Here is a 14,271-nt window from a genome sequence, read left to right on the forward strand (position 1 = left end):
TGTGTGTGTGTGTGTGTGTGTGTGTGTGTGTGTGTGTGTGTGTGTGTGTGTGTGTGTGTGTGTGTGTGTGTGTGTGTGTGTGTGTGTGTGTGTGTGTGTGTGTGTGTGTGTGTGTGTGTGTGTGTGTGTGTGTGTGTAGTGTGGGTTAACGCAGACCGTTGTTTTCCTTTGAAAAGGCAGACAGTCCAAGGGCACGGGAACAAAACACACACCTCTCAAAATATTATTCTTGGCCTCTGTGCTTATTTGCTTTCACGTTATTATGAACAGAGCCTTTCTATTCAACTGTTCCCTGACGACTTGGTCCTCAGTCTGATGTGACGTACTGTACAGCCTCTTATGGCCGGTGGTGAGTCAGCAACATGCACAATGCCCTGCGTGGCTTCTATTGTATCCTCACTCATAGCCAATGACTGAAGTCTGATTGAAGCCTCCAGTAAACAGTAAAAAAGAGCATTTCATGTGTCCTCTCTCTCTCACTGCTAGCTAGGCTTCCATCAGGAAGCTTTTACATTCATGGGCCCAGTGCCTTTGCTCACTAACATTGCTGGTCCCTTAGTTTAGAATTCTTTCTCATTTTATGCAAATAGTTATGGGATGTTAGAATCCTCTTGTTTAACTTTGTTGTCTTCAACCTAGACTGCTAGTGCATAGTTAGGTAGAGGAGACAGGAGGTAGGAAGGTAGGGGAGGTAGGAAGGTAGGGGAGACAGGAGGTAGGGTGGTAGAGGAGACAGGGGGCAGGAAGGTAAAGGAGACAGGGGGCAGGAAGGTAGAGGAGACAGGAGGTAGGAAGGTAAAGGAGACAGGGGGCAGGAAGGTAGAGGAGACAGGAGGTAGGAAGGTAGGGGAGACAGGAGGTAGGAAGGTAGGGGAGACCGGAGGCAGGGTGGTAGAGGAGACAGGAGGTAGGAAGGTAGAGGAGACAGGGGGCAGGAAGGTAGAGGAGGCAGGAGGTAGGAAGGTAGAGGAGACAGGGGGCAGGAAGGTAGAGGAGACAGGGGGCAGGAAGGTAGAGGAGACAGGGGGCAGGAAGGTAGAGGAGACAGGGGGTAGGAAGGTAGAGGAGACAGGGGGCAGGAAGGTAGAGGAGGCAGGAGGTAGGAAGGTAGAGGAGACAGGGGGCAGGAAGGTAGAGGAGACAGGGGGCAGGAAGGTAGAGGAGACAGGGGGCAGGAAGGTAGAGGAGACAGGGGGCAGGAAGGTAGAGGAGACAGGGGGCTGGAAGGTAGAGGAGACAGGGGACAGGAAGGTAGAGGAGACAGGGGGCAGGAAGGTAGAGGAGACAGGGGACAGGAAGGTAGAGGAGACAGGGGGCAGGAAGGTAGAGGAGACAGGGGGCAGGAAGGTAGAGGAGACAGGGGGCAGGAAGGTAGAGGAGACAGGAGGTAGGAAGGTAGAGGAGACAGGGGGCAGGAAGGGAAGGTAGAGGAGACAGGGGGCAGGAAGGTAGAGGAGACAGGGGGCAGGAAGGTAGAGGAGACAGGGGGCAGGAAGGTAGAGGAGACAGGGGGCAGGAAGGTAGGGGAGACAGGGGGCAGGAAGGTAGAGGAGACAGGGGGCAGGAAGGTAGAGGAGACAGGGGGCAGGAAGGTAGAGGAGACAGGAGGTATGAAGGTAGAGGAGACAGGGGGCAGGGGGCAGGAAGGTAGGGGAGACAGGGGGCAGGAAGGTAGGGGAGACAGGGGGCAGGAAGGTAGAGGAGACAGGGGGCAGGAAGGTAGAGGAGACAGGGGGCAGGAAGGTAGAGGAGACAGGAGGTAGGAAGGTAGAGGAGACAGGGGGCAGGAAGGTAGAGGAGACAGGAGGTAGGAAGGTAGGGGAGACAGGGGGCAGGAAGGTAAAGGAGACAGGGGGTATGAAGGTCGAGGAGACAGGGGGCAGGAAGGTAGAGGAGACAGGGGGCAGGAAGGTAGAGGAGACAGGGGGCAGGAAGGTAGAGGAGGCAGGGGGCAGGAAGGTAGAGGAGACAGGGAGCAGGAAGGTAGAGGAGACAGGAGGTAAGAAGGTAGAGGAGACAGGGGGCAGGAAGGGAAGGTAGAGGAGACAGGGGGCAGGAAGGTAGAGGAGACAGGGGGCAGGAAGGTAGAGGAGACAGGGGGCAGGAAGGTAGAGGAGGCAGGGGGCAGGAAGGTAGAGGAGACAGGGAGCAGGAAGGTAGAGGAGACAGGAGGTAAGAAGGTAGAGGAGACAGGGGGCAGGAAGGGAAGGTAGAGGAGACAGGGGGCAGGAAGGTAGAGGAGACAGGGGGCAGGAAGGTAGAGGAGACAGGGGGCAGGAAGGTAGAGGAGACAGGAGGCAGGAAGGTAGAGGAGACAGGGGGCAGGAAGGTAGAGGAGACAGGGGGCAGGAAGGTAGAGGAGACAGGGGGCAGGAAGGTAGAGGAGACAGGGGGCAGGAAGGTAGAGGAGACAGGGGGCAGGAAGGTAGAGGAGACAGGGGGCAGGAAGGTAGAGGAGACAGGGGGCAGGAAGGTAGAGGAGACAGGGGGCAGGAAGGTAGAGGAGACAGGGGGCAGGAAGGTAGAGGAGACAGGGGGCAGGAAGGTAGAGGAGACAGGGGGCAGGAAGGTAGAGGAGACAGGGGGCAGGAAGGTAGAGCAGGCAGGGGGCAGGAAGGTAGAGGAGACAGGGGGCAGGAAGGTAGAGGAGACAGGAGGCAGGAAGGTAGGGGAGACAGGGGGCAGGAAAATAGAGGAGACAGGGGGCAGGAAGGTAGAGCAGGCAGGGGGCAGGAAGGTAGGGGAGACAGGAGGTAGGAAGGTAGAGGAGACAGGAGGCAGGAAGGTAGAGCAGGCAGGAGGCAGGAAGGTAGAGCAGACAGGAGGTAGGAAGGTAGAGGAGACAGGGGGCAGGAAGGTAGAGCAGGCAGGAGGCAGGAAGGTAGAGGAGACAGGAGGTAGGAAGGTAGAGGAGACATGGGGCAGGAAGGTAGAGGAGACAGGGGGCAGGAAGGTAGAGGAGACAGGGGGCAGGAAGGTAGAGGAGACAGGGGGCAGGAAGGTAGAGGAGACAGGGGGCAGGAAGGTAGAGGAGACAGGGGGCAGGAAGGTAGAGGAGACAGGAGGTAGGAAGGTAGAGGAGACAGGAGGTAGGAAGGTAGAGGAGACAGGAGGTAGGAAGGTAGAGGAGACAGGAGGTAGGAAGGTAGAGGAGACAGGAGGTAGGAAGGTAGAGGAGACAGGGGGCAGGAAGGTAGAGGAGACAGGAGGTAGGAAGGTAGAGGAGACAGGGGGCAGGAAGGTAGAGGAGGCAGGAGGTAGGAAGGTAGAGGAGACAGGGGGCAGGAAGGTAGAGGAGACAGGGGGCATGAAGGTAGAGGAGACAGGGGGCAGGAAGGTAGAGGAGACAGGGGGTAGGAAGGTAGAGGAGACAGGGGGCAGGAAGGTAGAGGAGGCAGGAGGTAGGAAGGTAGAGGAGACAGGGGGCAGGAAGGTAGAGGAGACAGGGGGCAGGAAGGTAGAGGAGACAGGGGGCAGGAAGGTAGAGGAGACAGGGGGCAGGAAGGTAGAGGAGACAGGGGGCTGGAAGGTAGAGGAGACAGGGGACAGGAAGGTAGAGGAGACAGGGGGCAGGAAGGTAGAGGAGACAGGGGACAGGAAGGTAGAGGAGACAGGGGGCAGGAAGGTAGAGGAGACAGGGGGCAGGAAGGTAGAGGAGACAGGGGGCAGGAAGGTAGAGGAGACAGGAGGTAGGAAGGTAGAGGAGACAGGGGGCAGGAAGGGAAGGTAGAGGAGACAGGGGGCAGGAAGGTAGAGGAGACAGGGGGGCAGGAAGGTAGAGGAGACAGGGGGCAGGAAGGTAGAGGAGACAGGGGGCAGGAAGGTAGGGGAGACAGGGGGCAGGAAGGTAGAGGAGACAGGGGGGCAGGAAGGTAGAGGAGACAGGGGGCAGGAAGGTAGAGGAGACAGGAGGTATGAAGGTAGAGGAGACAGGGGGCAGGGGGCAGGAAGGTAGGGGAGACAGGGGGCAGGAAGGTAGGGGAGACAGGGGGCAGGAAGGTAGAGGAGACAGGGGGCAGGAAGGTAGAGGAGACAGGGGGCAGGAAGGTAGAGGAGACAGGAGGTAGGAAGGTAGAGGAGACAGGGGCAGGAAGGTAGAGGAGACAGGAGGTAGGAAGGTAGGGGAGACAGGGGGCAGGAAGGTAAGGAGACAGGGGGTATGAAGGTCGAGGAGACAGGGGGCAGGAAGGTAGAGGAGACAGGGGGCAGGAAGGTAGAGGAGACAGGGGGCAGGAAGGTAGAGGAGGGCAGGGGGCAGGAAGGTAGAGGAGACAGTGAGCAGGAAGGTAGAGGAGACAGGAGGTAAGAAGGTAGAGGAGACAGGGGGCAGGAAGGGAAGGTAGAGGAGACAGGGGGCAGGAAGGTAGAGGAGACAGGGGGCAGGAAGGTAGAGGAGACAGGGGGCAGGAAGGTAGAGGAGGCAGGGGGCAGGAAGGTAGAGGAGACAGGGGCAGGAAGGTAGAGGAGACAGGGGGCAGGAAGGTAGAGGAGACAGGAGGTAGGAAGGTAGGAGAGACAGGGGTGCAGGAAGGGAAGGTAGAGGGAGACAGGGGGCAGGAACGGTAGAAGGAGACAGGGGGCAGAAGGTAGAGGAAGACAGGGTGGCAGGAAGGTAGAGGAAGACAGGGGGCAGGAAGGCTAGGGGAGACAGGGGGCAGGAAGGTAGAGGAGACAGGGGGCAGGAAGGTAGAGGAGACAGGGGGCAGGAAGGTAGAGGAGACAGGAGGTATGAAGGTTAGAGGAGACAGGGGGCAGGGGCAGGAAGGTAGGGGAGACAGGGGGCAGGAAAGGTAGGGGAGACACGGGGGCAGGAAGGTGAGGGAGACAGGGGGCAGGAAGGTAGAGGAGGACAGGAGGTAGGAAGGTAGAGGAGACAGGGGGGGCAGGAAAGGTAGAGGAGACAGGAGGTAGGAGGGAGGGGAGGACAGGGGGCAGGAAGGTAAAGGAGACAGGGGGTATGAAGGTCGAGGAGGAGACAGGGGGCAGGAAGGTAGAGGAGAAGGGGGCAGGAAGGTAGAGGAGACAGGGGGCAGGAAGGTATATGAGAGGACGCAGGCCGGCAGGAAGGGTAGAGGAGGACAGGGAACAGGAAGGTAGAGGAGACAGGAGTAAGAAGGTAGAGGAGACAGGGGGCAGAAGGGAAGGTTCGAGGAGACAGGGGGCAGGAAGGTAGAGGAGACAGGGGGCAGGGAGGTAGAGGAGACAGGGGCAGGAAGGTAGAGGAGGCAGGGCGGAGGAAGGTAGGAGGAGACAGGGAGCCAGGAAGGGTAGAGGAGACAGGAGGTTAAGAAGGTAGAGGAGACAGGGGAAGGAAGGGAAGAGTAGAGGAGACAGGGCGCAGGAAGTAGAGGAGACAGTGGGGCAGAAGGTGGAGGCACAGGGTGGGCAGGGAAGGTAGAGGAGACAGGAGGCAGGAAGGTGAGGAGACAGAGGGGCAGGGAAGGTTAGAGAGACAGCGGGGCAGGAGGGTAGAGGAGACAGGGGCAGGAAGGTTAGAGGAGACAGGGGGCAGGAAGGTAGAGGAGGAGACGGGGCAGGAAGTAGGAAGGTAGAGGAGACAGGGGGCAGGATAGGTAGAGGAGACAGGGGGCAGGAAGGTAGAGGAGACAGGGGGCAGGAAGGTAGAGGGAGACAGGGAGAGCAGGAAGGTAGAGGAGACACGGGGGCAGGAAGGAGAGGAGACAGGGGGCAGGAAGGTAGAGGAGACAGGGGGCAGGAAGGAGAGGAGACAGGTGGCAGGAAGGTAGAGCAGGCAGGGGGCAGGCAGTTCCTTTATTCTCCGCAGCGTTCTCTGTAGGGGCAGTGAAGTGTAGAGGAGACAGGCGGGCAGGAAGTAGAGGAGACAGGAGGTAGGAAGGTAGGAGGGAGGGAGACAGGGAGCAGGAAAATAGAGGAGACCGGGGGCAGGAAGGTAGAGCAGGCAGGGGGCAGGAAGGTAGGGGGAGACAAGGAAGGTAGGAAGGTAGAGGAGACAGGAGGCAGGAAGGGTAGAGCAGGCAAGGAGGCCAGGAAGTTAGAGCAGACAGGAGGGTTAGGAAGCGTAGCGGAGACAGGGGCAGGGAAGGTAGAGCAGGCAGGCGCAGGGAGGCAGGAAGGTAGAGGAGACAGGAGGTAGGAAGGTAGGGAGACATGGGCAGGAAGGTGAGGGAGACAGGGGAGGAATGGTGAGAAGGGGAGAGGTGAGGAGACCAGGGGGCAGGAAGTAAAGGATACAGGGGGCAGGAAGGTAAGAAGGACAGGGTAGGCGAAGGAGACGGGAGAGGAAGGTAGGTAGGAAGATAGAGACAGGAGGAGGTAGGAGGAGGTAGGAGGAGAGGAGACAGGAGGTATGAAGGTAGAGGAGACGGAGGAGGGAGGTTAGAGGAGACGGGGGGGAGAAGGGTAGGAAGGTGAGGGAGACAGGGCAGGAGGGCAGAAGGTATAGGAGCAGGAGGTAGGAAGGTAGAGGAGAAAGGGGGCGGAAGGTAGAGGAGACAGGGGGCAGGAAGGTAGGGAGACGGGGGCAGGAAGGTAGAGGAGACGGGGGTAGGAAGGTAGAGGAGACAGGGGCAGGAAGGTAGAGGAGGCAGGAGGTAGGAATGTATGAGGAGAGCAGGGGGCAGGAAGGTAGAGGAGACAGGGGGCCGGAAGAGTAGGGAGACAGGGGGCAGGAAGGTAGAGGAAGACCAGGGGGCAGGAAGGTTAGAGGAGACAGGGGGCTGGAAGGTAGAGGAGAAGGGGACAGGAAGGTAGAGGAGACAGGGGGCAGGAAGGTAGTAGGAGACGGGGACAGGAAGAGTAGAGGAGACAGGGCGGCAGGAAGGTAGAGGAGACAGGGTCAGGAAGTAGAGGAGACAGGGGGCAGGAAGGTAAGGAGACAGGAGTAGGAAGGAGCGAGACAGGGGGCAGGAAGGGAAGGTAGAGGAGACAGTGGGGCAGGAAGGTAGAGGAGACAGGGCAGGAAGGTAGAGGAGAAGGGGGCAGGAAGGTAGAGGAGACAGGGGCAGGAAGTAGGGGAGACAGGGGGCAGGAAGGTAGAGGAGAACAGGGGCAGGAAAGGTAGAGGAGACAGGGGCAAGGAAGGTAGAGGAGACAGGAGTATGAAGGTAGAGGAGGACAGGGGCAGGGGCAGGAAGTAGGGGAGACAGGGGGCAGGAAGGTTTAGGGGGAGACAGGGGGCAGGAAGGTAGAGGAGACGTGGGCAGGAAGGTAGAGGAGACAGGGGGCAGGAGGTAGTAGGGACAGGAAGGTAGGAAGGTAAGGAGACAGGGGGCAGGAAGTAGAGGATACAGGAGGTAGAAGGTAGGGTAGTACAGGGGGCAGGAAGGTAAAGGAGACAGGCGGTATGAAGTCGAAGGAGACAGGGGACAGGAAGGTAGAGGACTACAGGGGCAGGAAGGTAGAGGAGACAGGGGGCAGAGGTAGAGGAGGAAGGGGGCAGGAGGTAGAGGTAGACAGGAAGCAGGAAGGTAGAGGAGACAGAAGGTAAGAAGGTAGAGGAACAGGGGGCAGAAGGGAGGTAAGGGAGACAGGGGCAGGTTAGGAGAGGCAGGAAGGTAGAGGAGACAGGGGGGGCAGGAAGGTAGAAGGGAGAGGAAGAGGCAGGGGCAGGAAGGAGAGGAGACAGGGAGCAGGCAAGGTAGAGGGAGACAGGAGGTAAGAAGGTAGAGGAGACAGGGGCAGGAAGGGAAGGTAGAGTGGACAGGGGGCAGGAAGGGTAGAGGAGCAGGGGGCAGGAAGGTAGAGGAGACAGGGGGCAGGAAGGTAGAGGAGGACAGGAGGCATGACAGGTAGGGAGGAAGGGGGCAGGAAGGTAGAGGAGACAGGGGCAGGAAGGTAGAGGAGACAGGGGGCAGGAAGGTTAGAGGAGACAGGGGGCAGGAAGGTAGAGGAGACAGGGGGCAGGAAGTAGAGGAACAGGGGGCAGGAAGGTAGAGGAGACAGGGGCCAGGAAGGTAGAGGAGAACAGGGGGCAGGAAGGTAGAGGAGCAGGGGGAAGGAAGGTAGAGGAGACAGGGGCAGGAAGGTAAGGAGACAGGGCGGCAGGAAGGTGGAGAGTGGCGGAGTGGCAGGCAGGGGGCAGGAAGGTAGAGGGAGACAGGGGGCAGGAAGGTAGAGGAAACAGGAGGAAGGAAGGTAGGGGAACAGGGGCAGGAAATAGTAGGAGACAGGGGGCAGAGAAGTAGAGCAGGGCAGGGGCAGGAAGGTAGGGGAACATGACGGTCAGGAAGGTAGAGAGACAGGAGGCAGAAGGTAGAGCAGGCACGGAGGGCAGGAAGGTAGAGCAGACAGGAGTAGGAAGGTAGAGGAGACGGGGGCAGGAGGATTAGAGCAGGCAGGAGGCAGGAAGGTAGAGGGGTCAGGAGGTAGGAAGGTGAGGAGACATGGGGCAGGAAGGTAGAGAAGACAGGGGGCAGGAAGGAAGGTAGAGGAGACAAGGGGCAGGAAGTAGCGGAGGGACAGGGTGAAGGAGGGAGACAGGGGGCAGGAAGGTAGAAGGAGACAGGGGGCAGGAAGGTAAACAGGGAGAGGTAATGAGCGAAGGTAGGAAGGTAGAGGAGACAGGAAGTAGGAAGGTTAAAGAGGAGACAGGAGGTAGAAGGTAGAGGAGACAGGAGTAGGAAGGTAAGGAGCAGGAGGTAGGAAGGTAGAGGAGACAGGGCAGGAAGGTAGAGGAACAGGAGGTAGGAAGGTTTGAGGAGACAGGGGGAGAAGTAAAGGACAGGGTGGTATGAAGGTGAGCGCAGGGACAGGAAGGTAGAGGAGACAGGGGCAGGAAGGTAGGAGACAGGGGGATGAAGGTAGAGGGAGGACAGGGGGCAGGAAGGTAGTAGGACAGGTAGAGGTAGAAAGATGGCAGGAAGTAGGGGAGGGTAGAGTAGGAGACAGGGGCCAGGAAGGTAGAGGAGCAGGGCAGATAGGAGGGGCAGGAAGGTAGAGGAGACAGGGGGCAGGAAGGTAGAGGAGCAGGGCGGAAGAGGGACAGGAAAGGAGTAGAGGAGACAGGGGCATGGGTGGGACGTAGGAAGGTAGACGGAGACAGGGGCACGGAAGGTAGAGGGATACAGGGGCAGGAGGTAGAGGAGGGACAGTGAGGTTAGAGACAGAGTTAGGAAGGAGACAGCAGGGGGCAGGCAAGGAAAGGTAGAGGAGACTATGCGGGGCAGGAGAGGATGAGACAGGGGGGCAGGAAGGTGAGGAGACAGGGGGCATGGAAAGGTAGAGGAGACAGGGGCAGGAAGGTAGGGAGACAGGGGGCAGGAAGGTTAGAGGAGCAGGGGCGGAAGGAGAAGGTGCAGGAAGGTAGAGGAGACAGGGTGGCCAGGAGGTAGAGGAGACAGGAGGATGAAGGTAGAGGAGACAGGGGCAGGGGGCAGGAAGGTAGAGGGAGAAAAGGGGGCAGGAAGGTAGGGAGACAGGGGCAGGAAGGTAGGGAGACAGGGGGCAGGAAGGTAGAGGGAGACATGGGGCAGGAAGGGTAGAGGAGACATAGGGGAGGGAAGGTAGAGGAGACGGGGCAGGAAGGTAGAGGAGACAGGAGGTAGGAAGGTGACAGGGGGAGTAGGAGACAGGATGAAGGTCGAGAGCAGGGGAGAGGTAGAGGAGGACAGTGGGCGGAAGGGGAAGAGGAGTAGAGGAGGCAGGCAGGAGTAGGAGGAGAGTGAGCCGAAGGAGAGACAGGAGGTAGGAAAGGTAGAGGAACAGGGGGCAGGAAGGAAGAAGAGACAGGGGCAGGAAGGTAGGGGAGACAGGGTAGGAGGAGGGAGAGGAGACGGGGCGTATGGAGGAGAGTGAGACGCCGTAGGTAGGAAGACTTGAGTAGGGCAGGAAGGTAAGGAGACAGGGGGCAGGAAAGTGGAGGAGACAGGCGGTAGGTAGGTAGAGAGACAGAGGGGCAGAGGAAGGTTAGAGGAGACAGGGCAGGAAGGTAGAGGAGACAGGGGGCAGGAAGGTAGAGGAAGACAGGGGCAAGGAAGGTAGAGGAGAGACAGGGGCAGGAAGGTAGAGGAGACAGGGGGTCATGGAGGTAGAGGAGACACGGAAGCGGGGCAGGAAGGTAGAGGAGAACAGGGGGCAGGAAGGTAGAGGAGACAGGAGGTATATGAAGGTTAGAGAGAAGGCAGGGGCAGGAAGGTGGCAGGAGAAGGAGGGACAGGGGGCAGGAAGGTAGAGGAGACAGGGGCGAGGAGAGAAGGTAAGTTAGGAGCAGGGCGAAGGGAGGCAGGAAGGTAAGGTAGGGAGACAGGGGCAGCAGGAAGGTAGAAGGAGACAGGGGGTGAAGGTAGCGGAGACAGGGGCAAGGAAGGTAAGGAGAGCAGGGGCAGGAAGGTAGAGGAGACAGAGGTAGAAGGCAGAGGGACAGGAGGCAGGAAGTTAGAGGAGACAGGGCAGGCAGGTAGAGGAGGACAGGGGCCAGGAGGTAGAGGGGACAGGGGGCAGGAAGGTAGAGGAGACAGGGGGCAGGAAAGGTAGAGGAGGACAGGAGGTAGGAAGGTTTAGAGGAGGACAGGGGGCAGGAAGTAGAGGAGAAAGGAGGTAGGAAGGTAGGGAGACAGGGGGCAGGAAGGTAGCAGGAGAACAGCGGCGGAAGGTAGAGGAGACAGGGGCAGGAAGGTAGAGGAGACAGGGGGCAGAAGGTAGAGGACGGAACAGGAGGTAGGAAGTAGAGGAGACAGGGGCAGGAAGGTAGAGGAGACAGACGGTAGGAAGGTAGAGGAGACAGGGTGGCAGGAAGGTAGACGGAGACAGGAGGTAGGAAGGTAGGGAGAAGGGTGGCAGGAGGTAAAGGAGACAGAGCCCCGGGGTATGAAGGTCGAGGAGAAAGGGGGCAGGGAAGGTAGAGGAGCAGGGGCAGGAAGGTAGAGGGACAGGGGGCAGGAAGGTAAGGGGAGACAGGAGGTAGGAAGGTAGGGGAGACAGGAGGTAGGCAGGATAGGGGAGACCAGGAGGTAGGAAGGTAGGGAGACAGGAGGTAGGAAGGTAGAGGAGACAGGGAGGTAGGAAGGTAGGGGAACAGGAGGTAGGAAGGTAGGGGAGACAGGGGGCAGGAAGGTAAAGGAGACAGGAGGTAGGAAGGTAGAGGAGACAGGAGGTAGGAAGGTAGGGGAGACAGGAGGTAGGAAGGTAGAGGAGACAGGGGGCAGGAAGGTAGGGGAGACAGGAGGTAGGGTGGTAGGGGAGACAGGAGGTAGGAAGGTAGGGGAGACAGGAGGTAGGAAGGTAGAGGAGACAGGGGGCAGGAAGGTAGAGGAGACAGGGGGCAGGAAGGTAGAGGAGACAGGGGGCTGGAAGGTAGAGGAGACAGGGGGCAGGAAGGTAGAGGAGACAGGGGGCTGGAAGGTAGAGGAGACAGGGGGCAGGAAGGTAGAGGAGACAGGAGGCAGGAAGGTAGAGGAGACAGGGGGCAGGAAGGTAGAGGAGGCAGAGATCAATCGATCAACGAATCAATCGTAAATGTTCCCTCTCTTCCTCCCAGACCCATCCAGACTGCGGAACATGCATTGTTTCCCCCAGAGTTCCTCATCCATCTCCTGTTCCTGGACCTTCCCTGACTCACACTGGGACTCCTATACCGTGGAGGTAATGTAACTCCTATACCGTGCCTATACCGTGGAGGTAATGTAACTCCTATACCGTGGAGGTAATGTAACTCCTATACCGTGGAGGTAATGTAACTCCTATACCGTGGAGGTAATGTAACTCCTATACCGTGGAGGTAATGCAACTCCTATACCGTGGAGGTAATGTAACTCCTATACCGTGGAGGTAATGTAACTCCTATACCGTGGAGGTAATGTAACTCCTATACCATGGAGGTAATGTAACTCCTATACCGTGGAGGTAATGTAGCATCCCTCACAAACACTCCCTTTATGTCTTGTCTTCTTCTTGTTATAAAAGTTGAGGTCAGGGTGTCTGATACCATTTCTCCAACTTTACTGAAGGCATTGCAGGGCTATAGGATACCGTGTCAGTTGTAATGCATTCAACTGAAATGTGTCTTCCTCATTTAACCCTCTGAATCAGAGAGGTGCGGTGGGGCTGCCTTAATTAACATCCACGCCCAGGGAACGATGGGTTAACTGCCTTGTTCAGGGCAGAACAACAGATTTTTTCCCTTGGACACCCCTTTAACGGTGGATTCGGCTATTTCAGCAACACCCGTTGCTGACAGGTGTATAAAATCGAGCACACAGCCATGTGATCTCCATTGACGGCAGGTAGCCTAGTGGTTAGAGCGTTGGACTAGTAACCGAAAGTTGACAGTATGTTGAATACATGGAGTGGACTAATCAGTTGTCAGTATGTTGAATACATGGAGTGGACTAATCAGTTGTCAGTATGTTGAATACATGGACTGGACTATTCAGTTGTCAGTATGTTGAATACATGGAGTGGACTAGTCAGTTGTCAGTATGTTGAATACATGGACTGGACTATTCAGTTGTCAGTATGTTGAATACATGGAGTGGACTAGTCAGTTGTCAGTATGTTGAATAACATGGACGGATATTCAGTTGCCAGTATGTTGCACATTACCTGGAGTGTACTATTCAGGTTGTAGTAGTTGAATACATGGAGTGGACTAGTTAGTTGTCAGTATGTTGAATACATGGAGTGGACTATTCAGTTGTCAGTATGTTGAATACATGGAGTGGACTATTCAGTTGTCAGTATGTTGAATACATGGAGTGGACTAGTCAGTTGTCAGTATGTTGAATACATGGAGTGGACTATTCAGTTGTCAGTATGTTGAATACATGGAGTGGACTATTCAGTTGTCAGTATGTTGAATACCATGGAAGTGGGACTATTCAGTTGTCAGTATGTTGAATACATGGAGTGGACTATTCAGTTGTCAGTATGTTGAATACATGGAGTGGACTATTCAGTTGTCAGTATGTTGAATACATGGAGTGGACTACAGTAATCAGTTGTCAGTATGTTGAATACATGGAGTGGACTATTCAGTTGTCAGTATGTTGAATACATGGAGTGGACTAGTCAGTTGTCAGTATGTTGAATACATGGAGTGGACTACAGTAATCAGTTGTCAGTATGTTGAAAACATGAAGTGGACTAGTCAGTTCTCAGTATGTTGAAAACATGGAGTGGACTAGTCAGTTGTCAGTATGTTGAATACATGGAGTGGACTTATCAGTTGTCAGTATGTTGAATACATGGAGTGGACTTATCAGTTGTCAGTATGTTGAATACATGGAGTGGACTTATCAGTTGTCAGTATGTTGAATACATGGAGTGGACTTATCAGTTGTCAGTATGTTGAAAACATGGATAGGGACTACAGTAATGTGCACTACCCTCCAGGTGCGTCAGCAGGACAGCTGGGAGCTGGTGTACGCCCTGCGTCTGGCCCGGGATAGTACCTTACTGAGCCTGGAGAACCTACAGCCTTACAGGAGATACAACGTGGCTGTCAGAGTGGCCTCCGCTGGACTCAGCAGCCCCGCCGTGGAGGAGAACGTGGTCACCATGATCGACCGTGAGTAACTACCTATACCGGCTGACAACCGGAGTTCTATCATAGACCCCATCCAAGAGTTTCTCTGCTGTAAGATCCAGACCCACAATCACCATGACAACAAACCAATTCACCACACAGAACCACCACACCAGATGACACCAAACAACATCCGAGTGACACAATGGTTGGTGGGATTTAGCTGTCCCAACATGCACTCACTGCTAATACGTGACCTGTTACATTACCTGTTAAATTACCTTCTAAATGACCTGTTAAATGACCTGATAAATGACCTGCTAAATGACCTGCTAAATGACCTGTTAAATGACCTGCTAAATGACCTGTTCCAGCTAGACTGTCAAACATGTATGAGTACCACCAGTGTTTCTAACAGTAGTAGTGTTTCTATCAGTAGTAGTGTTTCTATCAGTAGTAGTGTTTCTACCAGTAGTAGTGTTTCTACCAGTAGTAGTGTTTCTACCAGACCACTAACAGTAGTAGTGTTTCTACCAGTAGTAGTGTTTCTACCAGTAGTAGTGTTTCTACCAGTAGTAGTGTTTCTAACAGTAGTAGTGTTTCTATCAGTAGTAGTGTTTCTAACAGTAGTAGTGTTTCTATCAGTAGTAGTGTTTCTACCAGTAGTAGTGTTTCTATCAGACCACTAACAGTAGTAGTGTTTCTACCAGTAGTAGTGTTTCTACCAGTAGTAGTGTTTCTATCAGTAGTAGTGTTTCTACCAGTAGTAGTGTTTCTATCAGTAGTAGTGTTTCTACCAGTAGTAGTGTTTCTATCAGTAGTAGTGTTTC

The 14,271-nt window shown here is 56.0% G+C and overlaps 1 protein-coding gene across 1 annotated transcript in view; it reads left to right on the forward strand.

Moving 5' to 3' along the window:
- LOC120041301 (receptor-type tyrosine-protein phosphatase beta-like) overlaps window positions 1-14,271 on the forward strand; it is a 102,081-nt gene that overhangs the window by 52,985 nt on the left and 34,825 nt on the right. Inside the window, exons 16-17 of the mRNA XM_038986240.1 lie at window positions 11,456-11,559; window positions 13,309-13,483. Coding sequence (XP_038842168.1) covers window positions 11,456-11,559; window positions 13,309-13,483 — 279 coding nt within the window. The remainder of the gene's footprint in view (window positions 1-11,455; window positions 11,560-13,308; window positions 13,484-14,271) is intronic.

The sequence above is a fragment of the Salvelinus namaycush genome, unplaced genomic scaffold, assembly GCF_016432855.1.
Source record: "Salvelinus namaycush isolate Seneca unplaced genomic scaffold, SaNama_1.0 Scaffold432, whole genome shotgun sequence".
NCBI classification, from domain to species: Eukaryota; Metazoa; Chordata; class Actinopteri; order Salmoniformes; family Salmonidae; genus Salvelinus; species Salvelinus namaycush.